The sequence below is a fragment of the Eucyclogobius newberryi genome, unplaced genomic scaffold (assembly GCF_026437365.1).
Source record: "Eucyclogobius newberryi isolate DKJ021-1_F unplaced genomic scaffold, fEucNew1.0.hap1 SCAF_14, whole genome shotgun sequence".
Lineage (NCBI taxonomy): Eukaryota > Metazoa > Chordata > Actinopteri > Gobiiformes > Gobiidae > Eucyclogobius > Eucyclogobius newberryi.
The window spans coordinates 22,596,405-22,620,501 of NW_027315768.1; the positions used below are offsets into that span (position 1 = coordinate 22,596,405).

At 40.6% G+C, this 24,097-nt stretch overlaps 4 protein-coding genes across 5 annotated transcripts in view; 3 read left to right on the top strand and 1 right to left on the bottom strand.

Annotated features, from left to right (window-relative positions):
• abcb6b (ATP binding cassette subfamily B member 6 (LAN blood group) b) overlaps positions 1–610 on the top strand; it is an 18,780-nt gene extending 18,170 nt beyond the window's left edge. Inside the window, exon 19 of the mRNA XM_072443946.1 lies at positions 558–610. The gene's annotated coding sequence lies outside the window, so the exon portion shown is untranslated. The remainder of the gene's footprint in view (positions 1–557) is intronic.
• Positions 189–6,283, bottom strand: LOC140359824 (uncharacterized). The gene is made up of 8 exons (XM_072445019.1): positions 5,486–6,283; positions 4,558–4,815; positions 3,190–3,381; positions 2,265–2,435; positions 1,534–1,665; positions 1,270–1,436; positions 812–1,078; positions 189–730 (listed from the first exon to the last, which is right to left on the bottom strand). Exons 1-8 carry the CDS (start codon positions 5,736–5,738, stop codon positions 554–556), a joined length of 1,617 nt encoding a protein of 538 aa, XP_072301120.1. The 5' UTR covers positions 5,739–6,283; the 3' UTR covers positions 189–553.
• A 2,016-nt stretch (positions 6,284–8,299) lies between these two features.
• On the top strand, positions 8,300–15,250 carry ttll4 (tubulin tyrosine ligase-like family, member 4). The gene is made up of 20 exons (XM_072445022.1): positions 8,300–9,212; positions 9,364–9,712; positions 9,796–9,937; positions 10,007–10,083; positions 10,480–10,543; positions 12,060–12,178; positions 12,299–12,409; positions 12,477–12,553; positions 12,626–12,820; positions 12,890–12,972; positions 13,083–13,211; positions 13,282–13,404; positions 13,474–13,572; positions 13,643–13,777; positions 13,852–13,998; positions 14,101–14,197; positions 14,275–14,485; positions 14,554–14,621; positions 14,697–14,767; positions 14,917–15,250. Exons 1-20 carry the CDS (start codon positions 8,691–8,693, stop codon positions 15,098–15,100), a joined length of 3,003 nt encoding a protein of 1,000 aa, XP_072301123.1. The 5' UTR covers positions 8,300–8,690; the 3' UTR covers positions 15,101–15,250.
• A 2,858-nt stretch (positions 15,251–18,108) lies between these two features.
• Positions 18,109–23,346, top strand: prkag3b (protein kinase, AMP-activated, gamma 3b non-catalytic subunit). 2 transcript variants are annotated; one of them, XM_072445020.1, is made up of 13 exons: positions 18,110–18,359; positions 18,784–18,850; positions 18,979–19,127; positions 19,222–19,303; positions 20,148–20,206; positions 20,358–20,403; positions 20,510–20,564; positions 20,667–20,793; positions 20,879–21,044; positions 21,306–21,343; positions 21,432–21,578; positions 21,680–21,773; positions 22,930–23,346. In XM_072445020.1, the coding sequence occupies exons 1-13, from the start codon at positions 18,342–18,344 to the stop codon at positions 22,959–22,961; spliced, it is 1,080 nt and encodes a 359-aa protein (XP_072301121.1). In that variant the 5' UTR covers positions 18,110–18,341; the 3' UTR covers positions 22,962–23,346. The 2 variants fall into 2 exon arrangements, with proteins under 2 accessions (XP_072301122.1, XP_072301121.1); XM_072445021.1 differs by lacking the exon at positions 22,930–23,346 and having other exon boundaries at positions 18,109–18,359; positions 21,680–21,916.
• The last annotated feature ends 751 nt before the right edge of the window (positions 23,347–24,097 follow it).

The following is a 24,097-nucleotide window of genomic DNA, read 5'->3' on the forward strand; positions in this document are numbered from 1 at the left end:
CACACACTCACACACTCACACACACACACACACACACACACACACTGTTCATGGTTTAGAAAACCCCTCTTGGGACCCAATACCGTTACGAGTTCTGGGCCTAGACTTGATAAAATACTGGGCCAAGGGAACAGGTCCTGGGATGTTTTTTTATAAATCCATTTGTGTAGAAATGTTTTAGTTGAGGAGTAAACTACCAGGGATTACCCCACATAGTGGGCATACTGTATTGTAGCATTAGAAGGACCCCCAGGTGCATACTTCTGCAGTGGCACTCACAGCACTGCTGACATTAACTAATTATCTGATTTATACATTTTTAAGTCTTACATTGTAATAACATTTTCACCTATCATATCTCTAATAATGTGTGGTCAACCATCATCAATATTTACAGTAAATAAACCCATGTGAAGCATGAAAATGTATCATCATTGCAAGTTTCTATTTGTGACCTTACTTTTTGCCCTGTATTGATGGACACACTTGAGGTCCAGTCTCTGTGAGGTCCTTCATTCACACACATTAAATTCCCTGTGTCTGTGTCGCCCTTCTAGTTGATTCGTCGTAGTTTCTGGTGCCACAATGCAGTGGGCAGGTTTTGGCAGCCTTGGTACTCTCTCCGCATCTCACTGTCTGTCAGAGGAGGGGTGACATTACAAGGAGCACCAGCCAGTGTCACATTCAGAAGACCAGCCCAAGGCTCCAGTAGATGGGACGTCCCAACACCCTGAGAGATTAAGAGGAGACACAAAGAGGTTTTAGAATTAATATATGCAAATGACAATGTACAAATGAATAAATTGAGCACCTTTCCTAAATGGTCCAGGAGACATGTGGGAGGGCTGATAAATGCCCAGTTGCTCTGGTCCCTGTCTGGGCTGCCCCTCTGATACTTGTGGGACTGTTTGGAAGGACTCTGGATTAGAACCACATTTGCATGTTTTTGAGATCCGCTCAGCCTTTTGTACAACACTCCAGTGTAGCTTTGATCCACAAAGAGCAGCACCCTCGCGGCTCTGCAGCCTGCCAGGTCAGCCAGCAGCTCGTTCACAGAGTATCGCTCCTTCAAGTTAGCCTGCAGTCAAGTACATAGAAAAAAATGTTGCTAATATTCTTTTTTAAAGTTAATTAAAAGGCCAAACTATATTCTGTTTTCATTTAAGGATAATTCAAATGTATGCAGGTGTGAATAAATTGGTAAATGTCAGAATGAATAAATGTCATTAGTGAAGAAACGTTGCATCATGACCTCATATCCACACTTACAATGCCATCCAGGTTAGCGTCCCACAGCAGCATTGTCCCGTCGCTGCGTGTGGGCGAGTTCAGGTAGAGCACCAGAGTGTCTGCACAGTGCTGCTTTCGACAGATGTACGACACGTGGTTACGAATCGCAGCCTTCTCTGTGGCTGGGTACACTCCCTCTAATTCCTCTGTGCGGAGGGAAAAAAGACATAAAAAGATAGATCAGATGCATATTTTATTAAAGCTTCAAGAAACATTACAATGGGGAAATGTTCAGTTCCGTACCTAGGAATTGTCCACTGTTGGCAAAGAAGGTCCTAATGTGATTTTTATGAAAACCATTGTTGCGAAGCATGTGGTAAAACTTCTGAAGGTTTTGTACATGATGCTGGAAAATCATCTGTTGTTGCCATCCACCTACACAAAAGTACAATAGATCACTTCAATTATTCTGTCATCTCCATTTGATCTTGGTGTTGCTGGTAACAGGATGTCAGCAGTTAGTGGACTTGTGGTTCCCAACCATTTTGTCTGGAGGACTCCCCAAGTGTTGTTATCATATACAGGTGTTTATTTAGTCATTATGAATTCAATAACTAATATTCTGCTATTATATAACTATTATATGTATATATTGGTGTCCAAAATTACCCGGCCGAAACATTATTAAGGATGTAAAATGTACAATTCAAATACTATTCAATTCTAATACCCTGTGTGACCCTGGTTCATACTGTCCACATTATTTATCAGCTGACAGAGATTTATTGAATAAAACTATCCACAGTCCCAGGGGTCATTTAGGCTCGATATTTGATGCAAAATGTTGAGATAAATCACCCAATACAAAACATTTTGAGGCCTCTTTTTGGGACAAATGTGCCCGAGACTGAAATAGAGCTAGAAACCCAAAATAAAACTTCTTTCCTCAATATTAAGTGTCTATAAGCTGGAAATGTAGTCCTCCAACTCAACTATCCATGAATGCAAGTCAATATTTTGAAGCCGTCCCACACCTGACAGGAGCACGGCATGGTCGCAGGTCTGGTACAGGCGGCAGGACAGGTGCGTGGCCAGTGGCTGCTGATGGCACCTCCGAGTGTTTTTGTTGAGCTCGCAGCTGGAGGTGGGCAAACTGGGTGAGCTCAGAGGCAGCGGCTGAGGGCACGGGGCAAACTCTGTGTTATCTGCGGACAGCACATGCGTGGTGGTGAGAAATGGGCAGGGAAATAGAGAAGACCAGGAAATGAGAATGAAATAATGGGCTGACGATACGGGACATTAAATTTGAGCATAATTGAACCTGTAGGTGGGGTGTTTAAAGCTTTGTTGTAACTACATGGAAAAACTGAATCCTTGTAAACAGTTTCGATTACAAGCACCAGGTGGCTGGCAGAAACTGAAGAAGTGGGCGGTCTTGGCACAAGATGAGAATGATTCTACTTGCACCCATCAGGTTTTTAAGGTTTCACAAGCAAATGTGACTAATACTATGATCCGTTTCTTGCCTTTTGATCATTTAGTTGGTGGAATTGACTACAACCCGTTTGGAGTGTTTGTGCAAATGAGATATTACACACCAAAGGATCGGTCATTTACGGCTTTCTAAGAGTACACAATACGGAACAAGTAAATGTAGATGGTAAACAAGTGAGATGGAAGGACAATATCATCATAGAATTTGTCTGTTGGGTTAAAACAATGGGTGTGCTCATGTTATTGCTCTCAAGATAAACTTTTCTGCTTGTAGTTTGCAATTAAAGGAACAAGAAAGACGTTGCCAGATGCTCTGCTGAAAGGGTAATGGGTCGGCTAATGTTTTTTTGTTTATTTGTGGGAGTCCAACTGGAAACTTGGTACAATGACAACGAGCAGCTACAGTTTGAAACCTGGGAAGCTCTTGCCCAGTCGATCGGTGACTCAGCGCACGTTTGGACTCACCCACACATGTCAGTCTCTGGGTGCGGTTGCTGTCCCCCACGCCTACCACCAGCGGGAGGAAGTGGACCTCGCAGAGCCCTCCGATGCTCCGCTCCACCATCCGACTGGAGCCGCTGATGATGCCAGCTCGGAGACGGCGCTTCAGCTGGTTCTGGCATTGACCTTTCAAAGCCAATGTAAGACACTCCTCACCTAAAGAGGAAGCAGAATGCACCATTTACATCTCAGGATTCTGTTTGTAGACAATACGGGTGCTTTTGATGCTAACTGTCATGTCTACTCCCATTGTATACAATCCATCTCAGTTGCAAAGGGAATTTAATGCAAGTCATTATATTACAAGGAATTATGCCCATTGTATTTATGATTTTACACTGACAGAAAATGTGCTTGACTGCTTAGAAGTCAAAAGGTCAGTCAAATCAAAGTATATTGTATATAGTATATCTACACTAACTGCACCGTCATTGTTGGAGTCTTAAACTTGTCCTTTCCCTATTGTTAGGTTAAACAAGCTTGGTCCAAGTCCATCTCGTGGCACCAGCGGGGGGCTCAGTGCTGCGTGTGTGGGTATAAATAATTTAATAATAAGTGTGTGTTCATTCAGCACTGAACAAAATACACTTCCACATCTGGCCTTCACCCGGCTCACAGCGGGGGCCCAGCAGTCCGCTCATAAAGACCTGCTGAAAGACCTGAATTTCAATATAATAACTCAAATCTATTCTTAGAAAATATCCTTGAGTTGGTAATTTTCCTCAGGTTGTGTGGATGTGAAGTGGCAGGTGTGTCTGCGGCCGAAAAGCTGTTCATGAGGAAGTAAGGTCAGACTCCCTCTGAGCAAGAGCATGCCCCACATCCCACAATGAGCTATAAATGGAACTTTAAAAGGTCGGCACTAACTTTTACTTTCTGCACCTTTTTACTGCAAATAAAACAGAGGCGTGTACGATAGTAATAAACACAGATACTTTTTACTAATACACACATTAATTGTCATCTTCTTTATAAACCACATGCGCTGCATAGTATTTAAAAGTATCTTATTTTATACATTATTATGTTCAAACAGAGACAATGTATATGCTTTTTATTTATTTATTTATCAATTATGGGGATTTTAATTCTCAAAACAACTAACAATAACAAAATACAGTGTCATATATGGTACAGTAGGATGTTATTATAATTTGTAATAAATAATTCTGCAATTATCTTGTTTTACTTATTTTAACATTTCACTTTAAAATGTTGAGAGACAATGTTGAATGTCTTTTACTCTTTGTATTACATGTGGCTTATTGACCTTTGCTCTCTCACACATTTGTTAAAACTAGCAGCGTATCATCAGTAATGTTGTTGACTCACCCAGGTAAATGCCGTCCATATGGGAGCACCTCTTCTTGGTCACGTTCATGTCCACGTAGAAGAGGACCACGGGGTGTCCAAAGTTCTCCCCTGGACTTGGGTCAAGGACCAGCACTGCATCATGGGCCGTGGAGCTGGAGAGGGCCTGGTGTCTGTGAGAGCCGTGTCCTGCGTTCAGCACACTGTAACTGCCCCGCGGTTTGTACCCGAGCGGGACAGAGGTGTCAGGGAGCAGGGCCACTACCTTGTCTGAGTGTCCTGAGGAAGAAACAGGTCAGTTGCACGTTACAGACCTCTAAATTAGAATGCAGTAATTAACCATGGTTTGTATAGTGTACTGTAGGAGAGGTTTACTCAATTAGATATTGACAATTTCCAGAAGAATCTAAAAATGATTTGAAAATGAATAGTGAAGTTCATTGTGAAATCTGTCTATATTGATTCATTAAACATTACATGAGATGTCATAGGTTTATATTATCATAATTTACCTCTATTTAATTAAAAACACTGGATCTTCTAATTATCAATGGGTTATCAATGGATGTCTGTGATTTTTGAGTATAGAACTTTTGAACTACAGTAAAACTCTACAATATTACAAGGTGTTTAGGTCTCAGTGTTGTGACATTTTTCTTTTAAAAAGGGAGTAAATCATATTAATAATTTTGAAGAAAAAAGAAAAACATCATGCAGACGCTAAACATTACAAATTAATCATAGTCTAAGGGTGCATTCACACTTGCCATTATTTGGTCCTGTTTGAACCCAGTTTTGTCCTGATGTACACTTGGTTTGGTCATAATCTAGTCTTGGTTTAGTCCTGGTTTAGTTCCAGGGTTAGTCCCGGTTTAGTCCCAGTTTTGTCCCAGTTATGATGTGGTCTACAAGTGCAAGTGCCAACGCACCCTAAATGAAATAAACTCACCTGTTTCAGTGCGCGGCTCGGACACATACACAGCCACAGAGGACAGTGGGAGATGGGACAGCCTCCTGCACTCAGCCTCCGACAGCGAGGACGTCCGGAGACATCGGTTCAACTGGTTCCACTGCAGAGACTGAAGACCGGACCGGACCCAGCGCTCCAGTCGCCCCAGGGCCAAAGACCCGACCGGGACCACCACCAGGGTCTGGAGGGCGAGGAGGTACAGAGGGGCTGCCAAGAGACTCTGAAGCCCCATGGTGCGTTCAAGGATGCTTTTTATAGTTAGGTCAGTTTGTATGTAATTAGTCTTATTTTCACTCAATATTTTGGTGCATTATCTTCAATATATCATGTAATGCTTTTACTCCCTTCTTTTTTTTAAATGCTCTATGTTTTTACAAAGAGTTTTACAAAGACTACATACAAATCTTCTTCTGAAATACGTTGTTATGTAATAAGAATTTAGAAATTTTGCTCTGTTCTAATTTTGATTTATGTTACTCTTTGCTTTTACATTCAACTTAACTAATTAATACTGTCTATTTTGACCTGTTACTCTGGTTTCCTTCCATTTAGTAAAAAAGAAACGTCCTCAATCTCTCAGTAATCCATCTTCCGCCAGGGAAAAGTATCAATGAAGCTCCCAGAGAAAATGTCCACAGCTTTAGTAAAGAGTCATGGTGCTGTGCTCAGCTTCAGTCTGCTCTGCTGCTCTCTCCTCCAGTCACTTTATCACCTTCCCCTCCCTCTCTCTCCTCCTGAATGGTCCCTCCCTCCTCACACTGACTTCTGCTCCATCTGTCTGCAAGCACCAACTTGCCACAGTAAAGGGAGGTTGAGGGGTGAGAATTTGGGAATAGAGAAGACAAAATTGTGTGGCCTAAATGAAAGGACAGGTCAATTATTGGTCACTTTGGGGCCTTACCTTAAGTGGAAGAGATTTGTAAATAATAGCCTAATGTATCATAAAATAATTAGATTTGTATTATTTCTGCCGTTTATCTATTCATAAATGCAGGTCTATATATTTATTGTGACAAATGTGGTCTTTACTTGCCTTTGATTCTAGAAAAAGACATTTAAATAGAGGCCCATTACAGAGCAGTGCACAAGACCCAAAGGAGGCAGAGCCATGGGCCTATTAGTCTCAGAGTGAGCCCTCTAGTGGCTAAATTGTCTATGCACAAGTAAGTCTGTCTAAGAGCAGAGCATTTAGATCTAAGTCTGAAACTGTGTAGGTCTAAGGTTGCTCTTCTCATTGAGTTTATTAGAAATGTTTCGTCATTTCTTTACTTACTTACATTGTGTCGTACCTATTTGACACCTACGCGTGTGCAGAAATGTGGTACCCAATTTTGTAGAGTCCTAAAAGCAAAGTCTAATTGTATTGCTTTTTTTTTGACTCGATCCACAGGTTGAGAATGACTCTTTGATAGAAATGAGACAGAAATATTGTCCATATAAAAATGCCCTTCTTACGTGCCTTTATTTTTATTTTATTCATTATTTGTCTAATTTTGGGCTGGTGAAAGAGCGTTGCCTCCACCACAGGCCAGTAGTGGGCGCTTTATGCTCAGGACTGTGATTTTCTTCTTCTTTGGTGTTTTATGGCGGTTGGTATCCAAGTGTTACATTACCGCCAGATTTGTTGTTGTTGTTGTTTTTTAGACTTTAAATATACTTCAGACTTCATTCTTTAGTTCAAAGCCTACGAGTTCAAATCACATGAGTTCAAAGCCCACGAATTCCAAGCATATGAGATCCTCTTGTTCCTCCTCCTCGTCGCTCCACTGCCACCCACCACAACCACAACAACAACAACAACAAAAGGGGAATAAAGTCTGGCGGTAATGCAACAATTGGATGCCAACCGCCATAAAACAACAACAACAACAACAACAACAACCCAACTCTATACACGTCCACCCAACTCTGTGCTGTAGAAGTAAGTCAAACTCCCAACTAAAACTACCCCCGACGCACTACGAGGCATCGCGCGCTTTTTACTTGAAAGTGACGCGTCTCCTTGAACCAGTCACGTGACCAGAGACAAACGCAAACCCTCGCTTTGGACCGGTCACGTGTTTTTCCTTCGCATACTGACGTAAGCCTTGTCAGCTTCATTTTGACACGCCCTCTTTTAATCGGTACAAGCCTCAACGCTCCAGCCGAGTGAGACCCCCCTCCCCTCCTCCACAGACGATCTCTGCGCCGTATCTGTTTCTGCGCTGCCGCCAGTCTGAGGGGATAAAGTGCACACACACCGGGACGTCACACCGGGATGCGCGATTCCGCGGAGAAAGCGCCCGAGCAGCCGTGTTTGTGTGCGTCAAACCAGACCTGCGGCTCTTGGTTGGTGCGGGTTCCTGTGGTGTCATCGCGGGACACTTGGGCGCTGTTTGGTCGTTGCTAAGCTAACGGCTAAAGAGCAGTGAACATGTCGCGGTAAACACAGAGGAGACGGGTCGCTCGTGTGTCTACGGATCACACTCTCTCTCTCTCTCTCTCTCTCTCTCTCTCTCTCTCTCTCTCTGACAGCCTCGTGTGGGGATTGTCCAAGTGAGTTTTAATGTTCGATGGTTTGTTTTGAAATGCGTACAGCCCCCAGATTTAATGTTTTGTTCATGACGCAAATTATGTTTCCAGCCACAGTTGTGAGAAGGCACATGGTTTGACATGTGCAGCGTGTCTTTGTAATCATTATGAGGAAACGCTATCTAAAGTATGATAGTAATGAAGGGAAAGTCTTCACACTGTGTACTTTACAGCTAAATGTTGTTGTTCTTTTCTTTCTGCAGTGCTGGACAAGAATGAAGCCACTGTAAAAGTTTACTATCAGAGACCAAGTCCATGTGCGTCCTTCTCTGGATAGAAGCAAAGCCAGTGAGTGCGTGGCCTATATGAGGCACTGGACACAGTTTGAATGAAGCATCCTTTATTCTGGCAAACCAAAGTGCCTGAAAATGAACGTTCTGAGTGCAGTGGAAATGTTGGCATGTTGAGCTGAGTCTTTGGGCAACCATTGCATTTGCAGCTATGATTGCTTTCAGTCAAGAGATAGCAAGAACCTTTTCTCAAGTTTTAACAGTCCAGGAAATATTTCCAAGACACTGTTGGGGCTGACGTTCCAAACGGCACAATAAGTCTGTTTGGAGGAATCAACTGCTCTAATTCGTTTGACTATTGCTGTAAGTTCTAAAACTCGATCATGCCCACAAACCAGTCCTATGCTTGGGGTGGGGGCCAGCCCTTATCCTCCTCTGGTGATAATTGTACCACAAACTCTCTTAGTTCAAATGCCAAGACTGTTGCAAAAGTGCCTTGTAGTCAAACATCTGTAGATCAGAACAAGAGAAAAGATCTAGACAAACCACCCTGTCTAAATACTTTGGATGCTTCTTTAATGAGACACTCAAAGGCATGCTCAGAACTGGAGAGCAGCAACAGGAGTAAATCTACTGCCAAGAGTCAAATCACTGTGCCAGATGTGCCTCCAGTCCTGCCACAGCTCAGTGGAAGCCCAACTAAATCTTCTGATCCCAAAAAGGAAAACCAAGTTTCAGTTACTATGCAGAAACACCGGAAGCTTCCTGGAAACTGTTTACAAACCTGTAGAGAAGTGGAGACGAGATGTTACACGCCTTTGAAGCTCAGCCATCTCTTATCAGCTGCTCACCAGGATCTTTTCATTAGAGGGAAACCAACGCCGCAAAGAAGTAACAGAAATGTGGTGAGTATTAAAATATTGAAACAATAACAATGAATGACATTATTTTTGGAAACCACGTGTCAATAAATATTATACATAGGCCTGATTATTAGTGTCACATTTGTGATTTCTTCTAAGCACTCTTATCTATATTCCCCTGTTGCCATTGTAGGTCGGGTCTTTAACTTCATTGCCTTCAGGACAACCTCTTTGCCTTAGCAACTCGACGTCACAGGCAACTACTGTGACAACAGACTGTTCCATCAACAAAATCCCCAAAGTTGAAGCGAAGTGCACACATGAAGAGTCTTCCAAACATAATCAGTCACCGAGGGTGGTTTCCTATCTTAGCCTGAACGATCACAAGAGTAAAACTGCTGATATTACTAATAATAATCTCCAAGAGAAGAGCCCAGTTGTGACGAGCTTGCAGTTTTGTGAAGGGGATGTGCCTTTCAGTGCTGCAACACAACCTGATGCCTCTCAGAGAGCTCAGACCCTTGCTTTGGATGTAAACTCTGGTAAGAAGAGCACGATATACTTTCCAATGAGCAAAATGAGGCATTTATAAAAACACTTAACCATATTGTTTGTGGTTCTGCAGGGGTCCTGGTTGGCTCTGTCACAAACCAGATCTCATCCATTCATCTAACTAAACACAGTGAAGCTGCCTCTGCATCTCACTCATCTCTAACACCATCCTCTTCAACAGAGGAGTATGTTGTGGATGGTTCCCTCATCAACGAGTCAGTACCTACAGTCATTTATTCACTCTAGTGTCATTTCTATAAATGTAACCATATTTGTGCCCCCAGCCCTGAAAGTGACATGCAAGTTGACGCTGCTGAAGAGGATCTGCCCGATGAACTTGAAAATGCATGCAGTGATGACGGTAGTTTATTTAAAAAAAAAAATTATATATATATATATATATATATATATATATATATATATATATATATATATATATATATATATATATATATATATATATATATATATATATATATATATATATATATATATATATATATATATATATATATATATATATATATATATATATATATATATATATATATATATATATATATATATATATATATATATATATATATATATATATATATATATATATATATATATATATATATATATATATTTTTTTTTTTTTTTTTTTTTTTTTTTTTTTTTTTATTCTGCAAGTGCACCTGTAAAAAAGAGCCATTTCTTTTTTTGCTTACCCATTTTGCTGATATTGTAAGTTATTTTTCCCTATCTTTTGTAGATTGCTTGGATTGCTCATCCGTCACCGATGCCTCATCCACGTCATCTATTACAATATTTTCAAGGTATGACACATTGCTCCCACTATTATTGTTCAATGACCAAACAAAACGCTGTCCAGGGTTTGCTACAGGTCAGTCAGCGCTGGGCTGCTCGGGTCATTTTCATCAAAACATCCATTTTTTTTTGAGCAATCATTTTAACTATGTAGTACAAGGTGTTATGACAGTTTAACATCACGTTACTCATCAGCAGGTCCCAACCCCTCCGTACTTGCCTGGAAAGTCCAGCGGGATATAGAGATATCCCGCTTTAAGAGTGAGAATAAATCTGTGGTCACCAGATTAAACCTCCAAAATTTAGATGGTTGATTGACAGGACGATTAGCAAATCAGGGACAGGCATGGTCCGGTCTGTATCAAAACAAATATGGCTGTTAACAAAACAGATTTATGCAGAATGTGAGGCCAATGAGCCCCAATGAGCTCCTGTGTCATGCTTTCACTGAAATAAATATAAAAATTAGATCCCATTGTATTCTGAATCCCAGGCAAATACCATAACTTGTACCATAGTTGCATACATTCAGATGCTGTGGAGCGTTCGGGGCATTGTGAATGCAGCTGAAAGCAGCAGAGCATGGTGGAAAGGTCGGCTGCATTGTGACATGTATTGTACTCTGCGTTAATGGCCTCAACAGTAGAAGTCCCCACTAAAGACTAGGAGCTGATTCTCTGCTAAAAAACCCTGAAAAGGGCTGCTTTTTGTGGGTTTTCTACCCTCCACCCCCTCCTAGCTCATTTCTGTACGGTAAGCATAGTGCATCCAAGGACCCAGAGATGCCATCATATCTCTGCTCGTGTTGAAGGCTTTATCAAAGAGGAGAGACCTGGGAGAGCTTGTGATCGCTCCCTTTTTTGCGACTATGCCTGTCATGTGAGTGCTTACTAGTTTATTTCATAATAGTCAGTGCTCTCTTCTTAGTCACTTTGTTGCTTTTTGTGCTCTTTAGTAAAGTGCGTGTTGCTGTCATGTGTGTGATTTAGCTGACCCCAAATTCACAGAAGCGTCGTGTTACTAATACAGAGTGCAAACGATCATCTGTACAGCCCATAGTCCACTCTTGTTACCAACTCGACAGGACGGCTTCTGTTATTTAGAAGTTTGTGAACTCTACCGTCGTCTACATTAGCCTTTAATGTCATTCTAAGTGTCTTGTTGAAGTGTTCATTAATTATTAGAAGTGAAGTGTTATGGCCCTACTGTGAAACTGAAGAACATGATCACAATCAATAACTCATGATGTGTATCTCCTCATTTCTGAATTTGCTAAAACCTTTTAGAATGGCTCCCCAATATCATGCCAAACATTTATACTTTATCCATCGGGGTGTCTGTATATCTCTTGCTAGTTGTGAAAGGGATGTGATGCCAAATACGGATAAATAATTCAAGGGGAGCATTGGGTCCTATAGTTGATTTGGATTGAGCCGCCAAACGGATGAGCTGTGCTTGTGGCTACTGCGCATGTTTGTGTGATTATTCATGCTATTTTTATTTATTTTTTTAAGTGTTCAAGAGCCAATGTGAGCCAATGTTACTGGGGGTTGAAGATGACCGTGAGGAGAAGCCCGCTCTGGTTTCCAGTTTGTTCCCCTTCTTTCCTCCAACTCTGTACTTCAGCACTGCCAATGAGAAAGGTAAAGCTACACCATTTTAGCCTACTATGATCATACAACAATGATCAACAATACATAAATGCAAATGCTTTTTTTGTCATGTTACAGCTGTAAATCTCTTTTCTGTTTGCGTTTCTGCAGTGGAGATGCTTCCCATTGAACAGAGGAGGTTGCTGAAATGGAAGATGAGCACGGTCACGCCAAATATAGTCAGAAACACTATTGCTAGATCCCACTTTAAAGTCACTAAAAGTAAGTTTTTATTGTGAGCAAATGTGTTTTGAGCACTATGTCATGTTTAATGTTTTATATGTTGTAGAGAGCCATGACTGGTTGGGCTGCTGGGGTCACCACATGAAGTCCATCTGTTTTAAGACCGTTGGGGAACACCAGAAGGTAACGGGTTCAACACAGGTTTTACATTTTTGGTTTTAACGAAGTAACCTGACGATGTTGTCATCGTGTCAGTTGAATCACTTCCCCGGGACTTTCCAAATCGGCAGAAAAGATAGATTGTGGAGGAATTTGTCTAAAATGGCGGCTCGCTTTGGAAAACAAGAGTTCAACTTCTTCCCACGGACGTTTATTCTTCCTCAGGACATTAGACCGCTCCGAAAAGCCTGGGAGGATGGTGGTACCAAACAAAAATGGATTATCAAACCAGTATGTATTTTATAATGTCTTTCAGGCTTAGAAAAAGAAAATCCATTTGTATAATCGTTTTTCCATCAGCCTGCTTCTGCTCGAGGAATGGGAATTCAGGTCATTCACAAGTGGAGTCAGATGCCCCGGAGGAGACCTCTCCTGGTCCAAAAGTAGGTTGTTGTGTTCTTCATCAACCAACTTTAAAGATGTGTGCTCATTTTTGGCAGCTCTGCATTTTATGTTTGTGCACTTGTTTAACGGTGTGTGTTGTGTCTCGTAGGTATCTACACAAGCCTTACCTCATCAGTGGTAACAAGTTTGACCTTCGTATCTACGCCTATGTGACATCCTATGACCCCCTAAGGATTTACATCTTCTCTGATGGGCTCGTTCGATTTGCCAGCTGCAAGTCGGTGTTAGATTGGTCAATGGTTATTTTTACATTATTATTATTAATTACATTTTCAAAATGTTTTTAGATATTCATCTTCCATGAAGTCACTGGGCAACAAGTTTATTCATCTGACCAACTACAGCGTGAACAAGAAAAACTCTGAATACCAGGCCAACAGTGATGACAAGGCCTGTCAGGGACACAAATGGTACATCCTCCTTGCCTTTTCCTACATAAGGTACATTTTCTTAATTAAATTCTATTCTTTGGTAATCAGGGCTTTGAAGGCTTTGTGGCAGTATCTTGGCGCAAAGGGGATTAACACCACGCCGCTATGGGAGAAGATCAAAGACATTGTGATCAAAACTATCATAGCGTGAGTTTTACATCCGTGAGAAAAGCCCCTTAAAATTGAACTAGACGGTGACAGTTCTGTTGTGCTAAAGGTCAGAGCCATATGTGACCAGTCTGCTGAAGATGCACCTCAAAACTCCATACAGCTGCCATGAGCTGTTCGGCTTTGACATCATGTTGGATGAGAAACTCAAACCCTGGATTCTGGAAGTCAATATATCACCCAGGTAGTATTCCTGCATAAACATGTGTGTAATGTTTATAGATTATGTGTGTAATATCCGCTGAATCTCTGGTCCAGTCTTCATTCCAATAGTGCACTGGACATTGCCATCAAGGGTCAGATGGTCCGTGATCTTCTGAACCTGGCAGGTTTTCATATTCCTCAAAGAGACGTTGTCTCTGCTGCTAGCAGCAGCCCATCCAGCTCCACCAGCTCCACCAGCAGGTAAGATGTGATTCTAAACAACAAATACTCACGTAGAAAATATGTCCCTTGTAGGTGTTTTTACAGTAAATGTTGAATGTGGTTTTATTGCGTTTTCAATAGTTTGTGTGGAGGTCACAAAGAGAGGGGCAAACCTGATTTATCGGCTGACGAGAAGGTGAAACGAGCCTTTTACCTCACTCAACGTTTTTCAGACCAGGTATTGACTGTCCACAGGCCAAAAATCATCTCTGTTTGCTTTGTGAATAAATACAATTTGTTTAATGATTTCTATAGGACTTTCTTTCCTCAGTGCTGGACGTGTTGACCCCAGAGGATGTGCGTGTGTTGGCTGAGAGTGAGAGCGAGTTGACGCGCAAAGGGGCGTTTGAGCGCATCTTTCCATGTGCAGCGTCTTCTCGATACATGCGCTTCTTTGAGAGTCAGAGATACCTCAACATTTTACTGGACCAGTGGGAACAGAGGCACTGCAGCAACAGGACCAAAGGTTTGCATTTGATGATTGAAACACGGATAAGCTGAAGAACGTTTATAATGATGACGTTCTTTCTGTAGGAATAAATCATCTGAGGACTTTGTGTCAGAAAGGAGTGCATCTGGGGACCAATGACTCTGCTCACATTGTAATTAATGAAATCATTTATGCCGTCATAATATACTGTATGTGGTAAACTGTAATGGCTCCTTGTGTGTTTTAGTGGTCCAAGTGTAGTTACATTTCAAGGATGGAACCTCAGAAGCAAGATTTTGGCAGTTCATCACGATCCCGGTAAGTGTCTTGGCTCTTCCTTTTTTTGTAGTCATCTCTCAAAAATCCAATTGATATTAATAAATTGTCAACTATTAGATGACTGAAAAGGATTGATTTGATGGGCAGGGGTTTTATCCACTATGCACTAATGCTTGTGTTGGTCTCAGGGTGGTGGTCACTCACACCAAGCGGTCGTTTGAAGTGGACGACGGCTCAGACGGTGACGTGGGCTCTGTTTCCAGCGCTCCCTTTTCCCCAAGTCCTGGTTCTAGTGTGACGAGCAGCGCCTGTGTGAGCCCTCAGCCCGGCCTCTCCCACAGCCTGCTGCCACAACAGTTCGCCTCACTCTGAGCACCGCGAGATTTAGAGGGACACCTTGCACCAAACTTTCCTTCAATAACAAGTAGCTTCAAATGTTAGAACTATAGCTACAACACCAATGAGACACATTTTAATGTATGTGCCTACCAGGCAGGTCATTTCAGGCTAAATGTAACATAAGGATCTTGAACTGCAGTCCTGTGGTGGACACATACTTCTGTTTAGTCTTTTTTTTTTTTTTCAGACTTTCAGGCTAAATATTCCAGACCACACATAAAACTTTATTTATAGGTGGGTTGTGTGACTGACTTGTTCATTTGATTTGACATTCCTCAACCACAATATGTTTTATACATCTTAGACCCTTTGCCAAACTACTACTAAACTTTAAGTTGAAATGCCTACACTGCCCTCTTGTGACCAATTGTTCTTTGAGATCATAACTTTTACTTTCTTTTTCTTGCCGTTAGTGAGGATTTCATGACCTAGAGTTGTGTGTTACTGAGCCCGGTGCTTTGCATTATAATAGATGCTTTTAGTGGGTAGTAAAGTTCTCTGCAGTTAAAACTGCTCGGATGATGCACAGGAAGTCTCATTTAAAAATGCAGATGGAAATACTTGAATGTAATTTTAAACTCTAATGCTAGTTTAGGCACAATTTTGAAGTACTATACAACTACTTTATCTGGTATTTCCAAGATAGTTTTACTTAAAGGTGTAATTATGTGCAAATACAGATGCCTTTGTGACATCTTTTACCATCAGTTTGATTTTGCCATTAATCAAAATTTCATAAATCATATTTGAACTGTCTGGATTCAGGAGTCGTGAAATTTGTTTCCTGGCAAGATTGTAAGCAGCTGATAAACAGATGCCAAATGAGTAGTTAGTAGTTATTAGCCCCGTTACATTGAGGATGAAGGCAGATAAGAATTGTTGATCAATGTCTAAAGTGCCCCTAACACAGGCTGGGTACTCTATTATTCTGTTCGTTTGTGTCTGAAGATGCCTAAGTTAATTAAAAGACTGTTCTAGTGAAAGTTTGGCCTTAACATTCAGCATGCAAGGCTGCCATTACCCAATTGTAAGTATTAATAATATTGTTATATTTTTTACTAACTTTATTGTGCATTGTTATCTTTAAAACCTATTCAATCTGAGGGTGTGCCTCAAAATAAAGTTATTTGGGATACAAACAACAATCTGGTTTCTGGGTTTGTGTTTTCTCTTGAAATGATTCTTCTCGTGTGTTCGGTCGACTATGACATGTCAACGGATTGTGGGACTTTATGGCCTGTCAGCACCGTCCATGCCATCAGTTTTTAGAGTTTACTGGTGAACTATTGATGTCTTCCTCTATAATAAGCAGTGACATGAGCCTTCAAATGTGCATGTGTTATTATGGGGATGCTCTGTTGGTATTCGTGCTTTTGCAGGATTGCAGTATATATATACTCTGGTGTGTAGGTGTTCTGCAGTGGATTCCCTATGTTTGCTTTATTTAAGGATATTTAAGATCATGTATTAAATAACTTTCCTTAAACTCACCAATAGACTTTACAGCTGTGGTCATAACTTAAGGAAGGGCGAGCTGACTGCAGCCTCAATCTAAAAATAGTCCAACGTGTAATGTCCAATGAAACTTGAACATTGTGCAAAGCTATGAAGTTACTGATATTGGTCTTGTGTTTTTCATATTAAAGATTTCTTTGTGCCTTTTGGAGTTTATTGCTCCTTTTAAGTTGTTACAAGTTGTTAAGCGATAGCATCATTTAAATTAAAGCATTTCTCATTTTTATTTAAACACATGGACATGCAAGCATTTAAGTTTAAATGCATTCTAGAACAAAAACAAATCCAAACATCAACAGATTCCCTTATTGTGTCTCTCTCTCTCTCTCTCTCTCTCTCTCTCTCTCTGTGTCTGTGTCTGTGTGTCTGTGTGTGTGTGTGTGTGTGTGTGTGTGTGTATGTCTGTGTGTGTGTGTGTGTGTGTGTGTGTGTGTGTGTGTCTGTGTGTGTGTGTGTGTGTGTGTGTGTATGTCTGTGTGTGTGTGTGTGTGTGTATGTCTGTGTGTGTGTATGTCTGTGTGTGTGTGTGTGTATGTCTGTGTGTGTGTGTGTATGTCTGTGTGTGTGTGTATGTCTGTGTGTGTGTGTGTCTGTGTGTGTGTATGACTGTGTGTGTGTATGTCTGTGTGTGTGTGTGTGTATGTCTGTGTGTGTGTATGTCTGTGTGTGTGTGTATGTCTGTGTGTGTGTATGTCTGTGTGTGTGTATGTCTGTGTGTGTGTGTGTGTATGTCTGTGTGTGTATGTCTGTGTGTGTGTGTGTATGTCTGTGTGTGTGTGTGTGTGTGTGTGTGTATGTATGTCTGTGTGTGTGTATGTCTGTGTGTGTGTATGTCTGTGTGTGTGTGTGTGTGTGTGTATGTCTGTGTGTGTGTGTGTGTGTGTGTATGTCTGTGTGTGTGTCTGTGTGTGTGTATGTCTGTGTGTGTGTATGTCTGTGTGTGTGTATGTCTGTGTGTGTGTGTGTGTGTATGTCTGTGTGTGTGTATGTCTGTGTGTGTGTGTGTGTGTGTGTGTGTATGTCTGTGTGTGTGTGTGTGTGTGTGTATGTCTGTGTGTGTGTATGTCTGTGTGTGTGTGTGTGTATGTCTGTGTGTGTGTATGTCTGTGTGTGTGTGTGTGTGTGTGTATGTCTGTGTGTGTGTGTGTGTATGTCTGTGTGTGTGTGTGTGTGTATGTCTGTGTGTGTGTGTATGTCTGTGTGTGTGTGTGTGTGTGTGTGTATGTCTGTGTGTGTGTGTGTGTGTGTGTATGTCTGTGTGTGTGTATGTCTGTGTGTGTGTGTGTGTGTATGTCTGTGTGTGTGTATGTCTGTGTGTGTGTATGTCTGTGTGTGTGTGTGTGTGTGTGTGTGTGTATGTCTGTGTGTGTGTGTGTGTGTATGTCTGTGTGTGTGCTTGAATAGCTCGGGTCTCTCGCCCCTCAGTCCAGATTTAGACGGCTCAGCTCTTCCACACTCTCACTGCCAGCTCACTCAGGCCAGTCCGACACAGATCCTCACACAGATCTTTTGTCTCTGAATTTCTCATGCTCTACATTATTTTTTGGTGAACTTCTTATCATGTGCCTGGCTCTGGTCTGTCTCGTCCGGACTGCTCTTCAGATGGTTTGGTTTGACGGCTGTTAGCAGGTTGTCCTGAAGCGTCTCTGCCTGGAGCGTCTTTAGCTGCTCTGCCTCCACAAAGACTGCTCTCCTGGCCATGGAGCCTCTCGCAGAGGTAACACTGTCCAGAGTACGCTCTGCATGTAGACAGACATTTTTAGATTTTGTATTAACACACAATTTATCTACAACACAAATTATACTTATTGTGAAGCTCAAATAGTCTGTTAATCATTGAAAATGTGTTAGGATTGTCTTTATTTTGCCTCCAGCCACCTCCATTCTGGTATTTGATCATTCTTATGACTGCATTTAGACTTACAGTAACAGTATTTTACGTTATACTGCAATGCCATACCAGAGAAGGTGCCATTTCCTACAGCTCGTTCCAAGGATCTCTCTCCAAGCACACAGATCTGCAGAAATAAAGCAATATAGTTTACCTACTCAACATTATAGTAACAAGTGTTCATTTGATTGAGTCGTGTCCTGAGTTTTGACTTAAACCACTGTAACTAAAGAAGAGATTCCTCTTTTAGATTCCATTATTTGAGTTTGATGATGATGAAGACCTAGAGGAGGCCAGTCTTTCTGCAGAGACCATGGGTATGAACAAGTAACGCGTGTGTGAGATGTTTAACAACTGCCAGAACTGGTGTAGCTGTAACTTTAGCACCAGTGTCTTGAAAACGTGCCCCTGAGATGTAACACAATCTTAAAGTGTTTGTGTTTAGGTAAATGGCCATGTGCTACATATGCACTTTCATCATCCGACGCCTCAGCCCCGGACACCTTTATCTATATGGACTTCATGAAAAGCCACTGTTGCTACGACGCCATCCCAACCAGTTCTAAATTGGTCATTTTTGACACAACCCTGCAAGTAAGAGTCATTACTTTATCTTCAGGCAATGGTAGTGTACATTTAATCGTTCTGGTAGATGCAATGTCAGTGAAGTTTTTTGTGTTATTGTCAGGTAAAAAAGGCCTTCTTTGCCTTAGTGGCAAATGGTGTTCGAGCAGCACCACTTTGGGACAACAAGCTTCAGTGTTTTGTTGGTAAGCTCCTCTATTCTCTGCAAAAAACATACATTTGATAATATACTGGCACTAACTGTATCACATATTCTAAAACATTCTTTTCTTGTCTGTCTCGAAAACATTTTATTCTACATAACTTTGCAAAACGTAAGTGACGATGTTGAGTTGTTGTTGCAGTTTCAGGAAGGATTTGTTTCATTTTACAGTGACATTAGTGAGTTTGTGGGGCATCTGACCTACATTGATGTGCTCTCCGTGGTTTAAGGCACGTCCTGGTTTAGGTTTCTCAGCTGTAGATCAGAGGTTCAAGTGTGAGCGGCTGTGTGTCGCTCGGCATTTAGCAGGTTCGACGTTAAGCTTTGCTCCAAGGCCATTACAACCTCAGCTGTGTTCAGAATCATTTACAACTTGTAGTCGGAGCAAATGATGTGATGTTCTACACAGGGAGGCCACGATTATTAGCTTTATCAATAATTGTTCAAGTTATAAGCGTAAGAAGCAAATAATAATAATCGTGACAATTTTAGAAGTAAAATAACCTTTTTATCTGGCTGTTTTTGCCAAATTTTACTTTATTTTGTCATTCAGAAAGTTACATTTCGTAAAGCCGGTCACAAACTTGAGGAATAGAAACACGTTAGACAATTTGAATGAAAGAAAATGTAAGATTCCTCTGTTGTTTTGTCACAATAATCGTGTATAATCTTAAAATCGTGATTGTTTTTTTCTCACAATAATCGTAACACTAAATACTAATACTACATTAACCCATATCTGTCATGTGAAAACAAGGCCTTCATTAAATACTTGCTAAATCTCATCTTTTACCAAGGTGTTGTCTTTCTTATCTGATCTTATCTAGGCATGTTGACAATCACAGACTTCATCAACATTCTCCATCGTTACTACAAGTCTCCTCTGGTGAGCTTCATAAAGATTACATATGGTCAATACTGTACCTAACAACAACCTTTACAAGAGTTGAAACAAACTTTGCTTTTTGCATTGGAGCATATTTCTCATAAGGAAATTGTGGACTGTTGTATGATGTCGTTTGTGTCCTTTTGTGCAGGTTCAGATTTATGAGCTGGAAGAGCACAAAATAGAGACCTGGAGAGGTTAGTGCTAAAATAGAAATTAAAATGATTTGACACTGGTAATAGTAGTACATTATTGTAAACCACTATTAGCTGTTTTATTTACCAGTATATTGTTTTTTGTCAGAAATCTACCTTGAATACTCCTCTAATAAGTTGATCAGCATCACCCCTGATCGCAGGTAAAGAATAGATTCAATACAAATATCAGCAATACTTTTTTTTCTTTTTACAATACAAATACCCCAGTGTTTTACGGTTGGGTTTGATTTTGTCCTCTGTAGTCTGTTTGAAGCCGTTTATTCACTCTTGAAAAATAAGATCCACCGGTTGCCCATCATTGATCCTGCGTCAGGAAATGTCCTTCACATCCTCACTCACAAGCGAGTTCTCAAATTTCTCTACATTTTTGTAAGTTGATTAAGAGCATAATGTCTTGCAAAACTGTTGACTATACTAAATCTATGCATCTGTTTCTCTCTTTCCTCGTCATCAGGCAGACTTGATTCCTAAACCCAGAGTTTTGCAAAGGAGCATCGGTGAAGTGGGGATTGGTACTTTTAGGGAAATTGCTACTGTTCAGGAATCAGCCTCAGTCTATGAAGCGCTGACCATTTTTGTGGAAAGGAGAGTGTCGGCTTTACCAGTGGTGAATGAGCAAGGTTTGAGTCTTCTGTCAGAGCATTTTACATATTTTCCGGAGTATAAGTCGCACCGGAGTATAAGTCCCACCAGCCAAAAAATGCATAATAGAGAAGGAAAAAACATATGTGTCGCTCTGGAGTATAAGTATATAAGTATAAAGATAAGTATAAGTCGCACCCCGGCCAAAACTATGGAAAAAGTTGCAACTTACAGTCCGGAAAATACAGTACATGCTTTGAAAGTCTGATTTTCTTGTACTCTCCTTTGTGATTGTCCAGGCAAAGTGGTGGCCCTGTATTCTAGGTTTGATGTCATTGTAAGTTATTCATAATTCATTATAAACTTCTATATGTATGTACAGGGAGTGTAAATTATACATGACTATTTTTGTGTTTTTCTTATAGAACCTTGCTGCTCAGAAGAACTACAATAACTTAAACATGACAATGCGAGAGGCCGTTTCCTCCAGGACCTGCTACGTAGAGGGTGTACTTAAATGTTACCCGTACGAAACGCTAGAGAGCGTCATGGATCGCATCGCTAAGGCTGAGGTAGTCTCATTGTTTTGTGAATTTAAAGGGAATTGTTTATGAATTGAAATGTGAAATGCAGCTGTAGATGATGGATTGATGTTATTACACTGTCATTTCAGGTGCATCGTTTGGTGTTGGTGGACTGTGATGAGATGGTTAGGGGGATAGTGTCTTTGTCTGACATCCTACAAGCCCTCATACTGTCTCCTGCAGGTATTAATGCACTTACAGGCTAGTGGTGCCTTCTTTCTGTCTTTTTTTTGTCTTTTTTTAACCTTTTTTACTTACCTGGTTTCACCCTGCTGCTTTTGACTCTTCTTTGGACTGTGAAGATTGCCCTTCACATTTTTTGTCCTTGTTTTGTCTACATTGTTTAAAGGTGCACTATAGCATTTCTGGTGAGGTGTCATTTATAGTCCTGGAAGTTTTCATATTGCTAAAAAAAAACAAAAAAAAACTGGGGATTTGACCTGCAACTTGAACTGGTGGTGTGACCTGCTCGTCTCCGTGTTGCTAGTCAGGTTTAATGCCCTACTCGGGAACATCTCTCAGCATCACCGTGGAGAAAAGCAAGAGGGCGACACATACCGGTAGTTACATAGTGCACCTTTAACCCCTTAATCATTTTTCAACTAACTTCTTCTCAAGCCTTAAATCAGTTTGCCATTTCATATCTGCCGAAGTAAGTTTACAGAAGCATCATTTGACATGCCCTGTGTTTTTAAAGTCCAACACAATCTTTTAAACTTCTCCAGCTCAACCAATGTTTTATACTTCTGCTCCTCATGTCCCACAAACTCAGGTAGGAGAAGCGGTTTGCACATTCTGCCCTAGTGCTGCCTGCTTTGGCCAGTATTGTTATTGTGCATTCCTTGTTGGATAAAGGAGATAAGAACTTAGTATTTTAGTTTATTCTTGAATATTGATTTGTTTTTTATATATGTGATAGGACCATACCAGAGACTGTATATAAATGATTGATCTTAAAGGCTCATCGACTCCTTTCATATTCATATACAGTCTTACAATATCTTCACCATGTCAGTAATCTTATAATATTACCTCAAGAAGAGTAGAATCTTGATAAGCAGCATCTTGGAAACACATTTAACCACTGACTTCACACAACTTGTCTGTATAAATATGTTTTACAAGAAATGTAGTTTGCAGGATGCGTTCATATCTGCATGTGACTGTTTACGTCGTTTTCTTCTATAAATGTAATTTGCATTTTTATATCAATACATTTGTATGGCATTTCCATTTACTGGTGTGACGTAAATGGAGCTTGTTCAGTGAAGATGCTAGATTTAGAAGTTATAAATACATTTTTGACATCTTAATAGCATTTGTCCTCTCTGTGTTGTAGACATTGCTGTGAGATCGCCCTGTCTACTTTGAAGATGACAAGCACCTTTAAGTATTACATTCAATTTAAATTGGAGATGTTGAGAATTGTTGTCTGATACAAACACAGAAATGACACAATTACATAAAACAAAGATGAATGGACTCTAAAAGAGACTTTTACCATATTTTTTTTTTAAAAAACCTACTGTATCTACAAATGTGTACGGTGAGAACGTTGGTACCGGTAATAATCACTGTGTAATGACTTTTGAATTCACTTTTTTGTACATTTTCTAACTTTTTGGCACACATTGACTGTAGTTTACGATTCTGCTGTACATGGAAAATATACATTAGTACTGTACTAGCATTATGGAGGGAACCAGATTTGTTTTGATTTGTAAATATATTAAAAATGTGTTGTTGAACTCAGTTTGTTTATGCAAATAATGTTTTGTATTAATATATAAACACGACTTGAAAATAAAATTACAGTTACAGAAAATGTATTTATTTTGTATTGCGATAATTGTATCCGTGTTCAAGTTCATAAAGCTGATACAAAAGGGTAACTATTTTCCCTATAAAATTCCGCAGACCTTGTTTTGGCTCTAATTGTGTATCTTACCGTATTTGATTTGCAGCAGATAGTCATCCTTTCCTGTAAAAGTGCAATAACTACAACAAACACGGCGTGAATGATCTTCTGTAACAGGCTCCTGTCCCCACTGTTTACCAGAGGCGGTTTGTTAACTCTGCCTCTCTCACATCCTGCTCATGTCATCACAGTGATGTCGACACACAAAGGCTTGAGACGTCCTATAATAGTTACTGTACACACACCGTTACACTGCTAATATAACTATATGAACTAATGAACTATATTCACACTAGCAATTGTGTCATTTTATGTGCTATTTTTTAATCAATAAACCTCCAAGTTTACCACATCTTACTAAACTATTAGATTAAATAATAAACACGTCCACGTAATTGTTTTTTGCTCTCAAATGTACAGAAACTTGATGCACAGAAATTCCTAGGGCCTTCCTCCTCCTCCTCCTCCTCCTCCTCCTCCTCCTCTTCCTCCTCCTCCTCCTCCTCCTCCTCTTCCTCCTCTTCCTCCTCCTCCTCCTCCTCCTCCTCCTCTTCCTCCTCCTCCTCCTCCAGCCCAAACATGTCTGAGC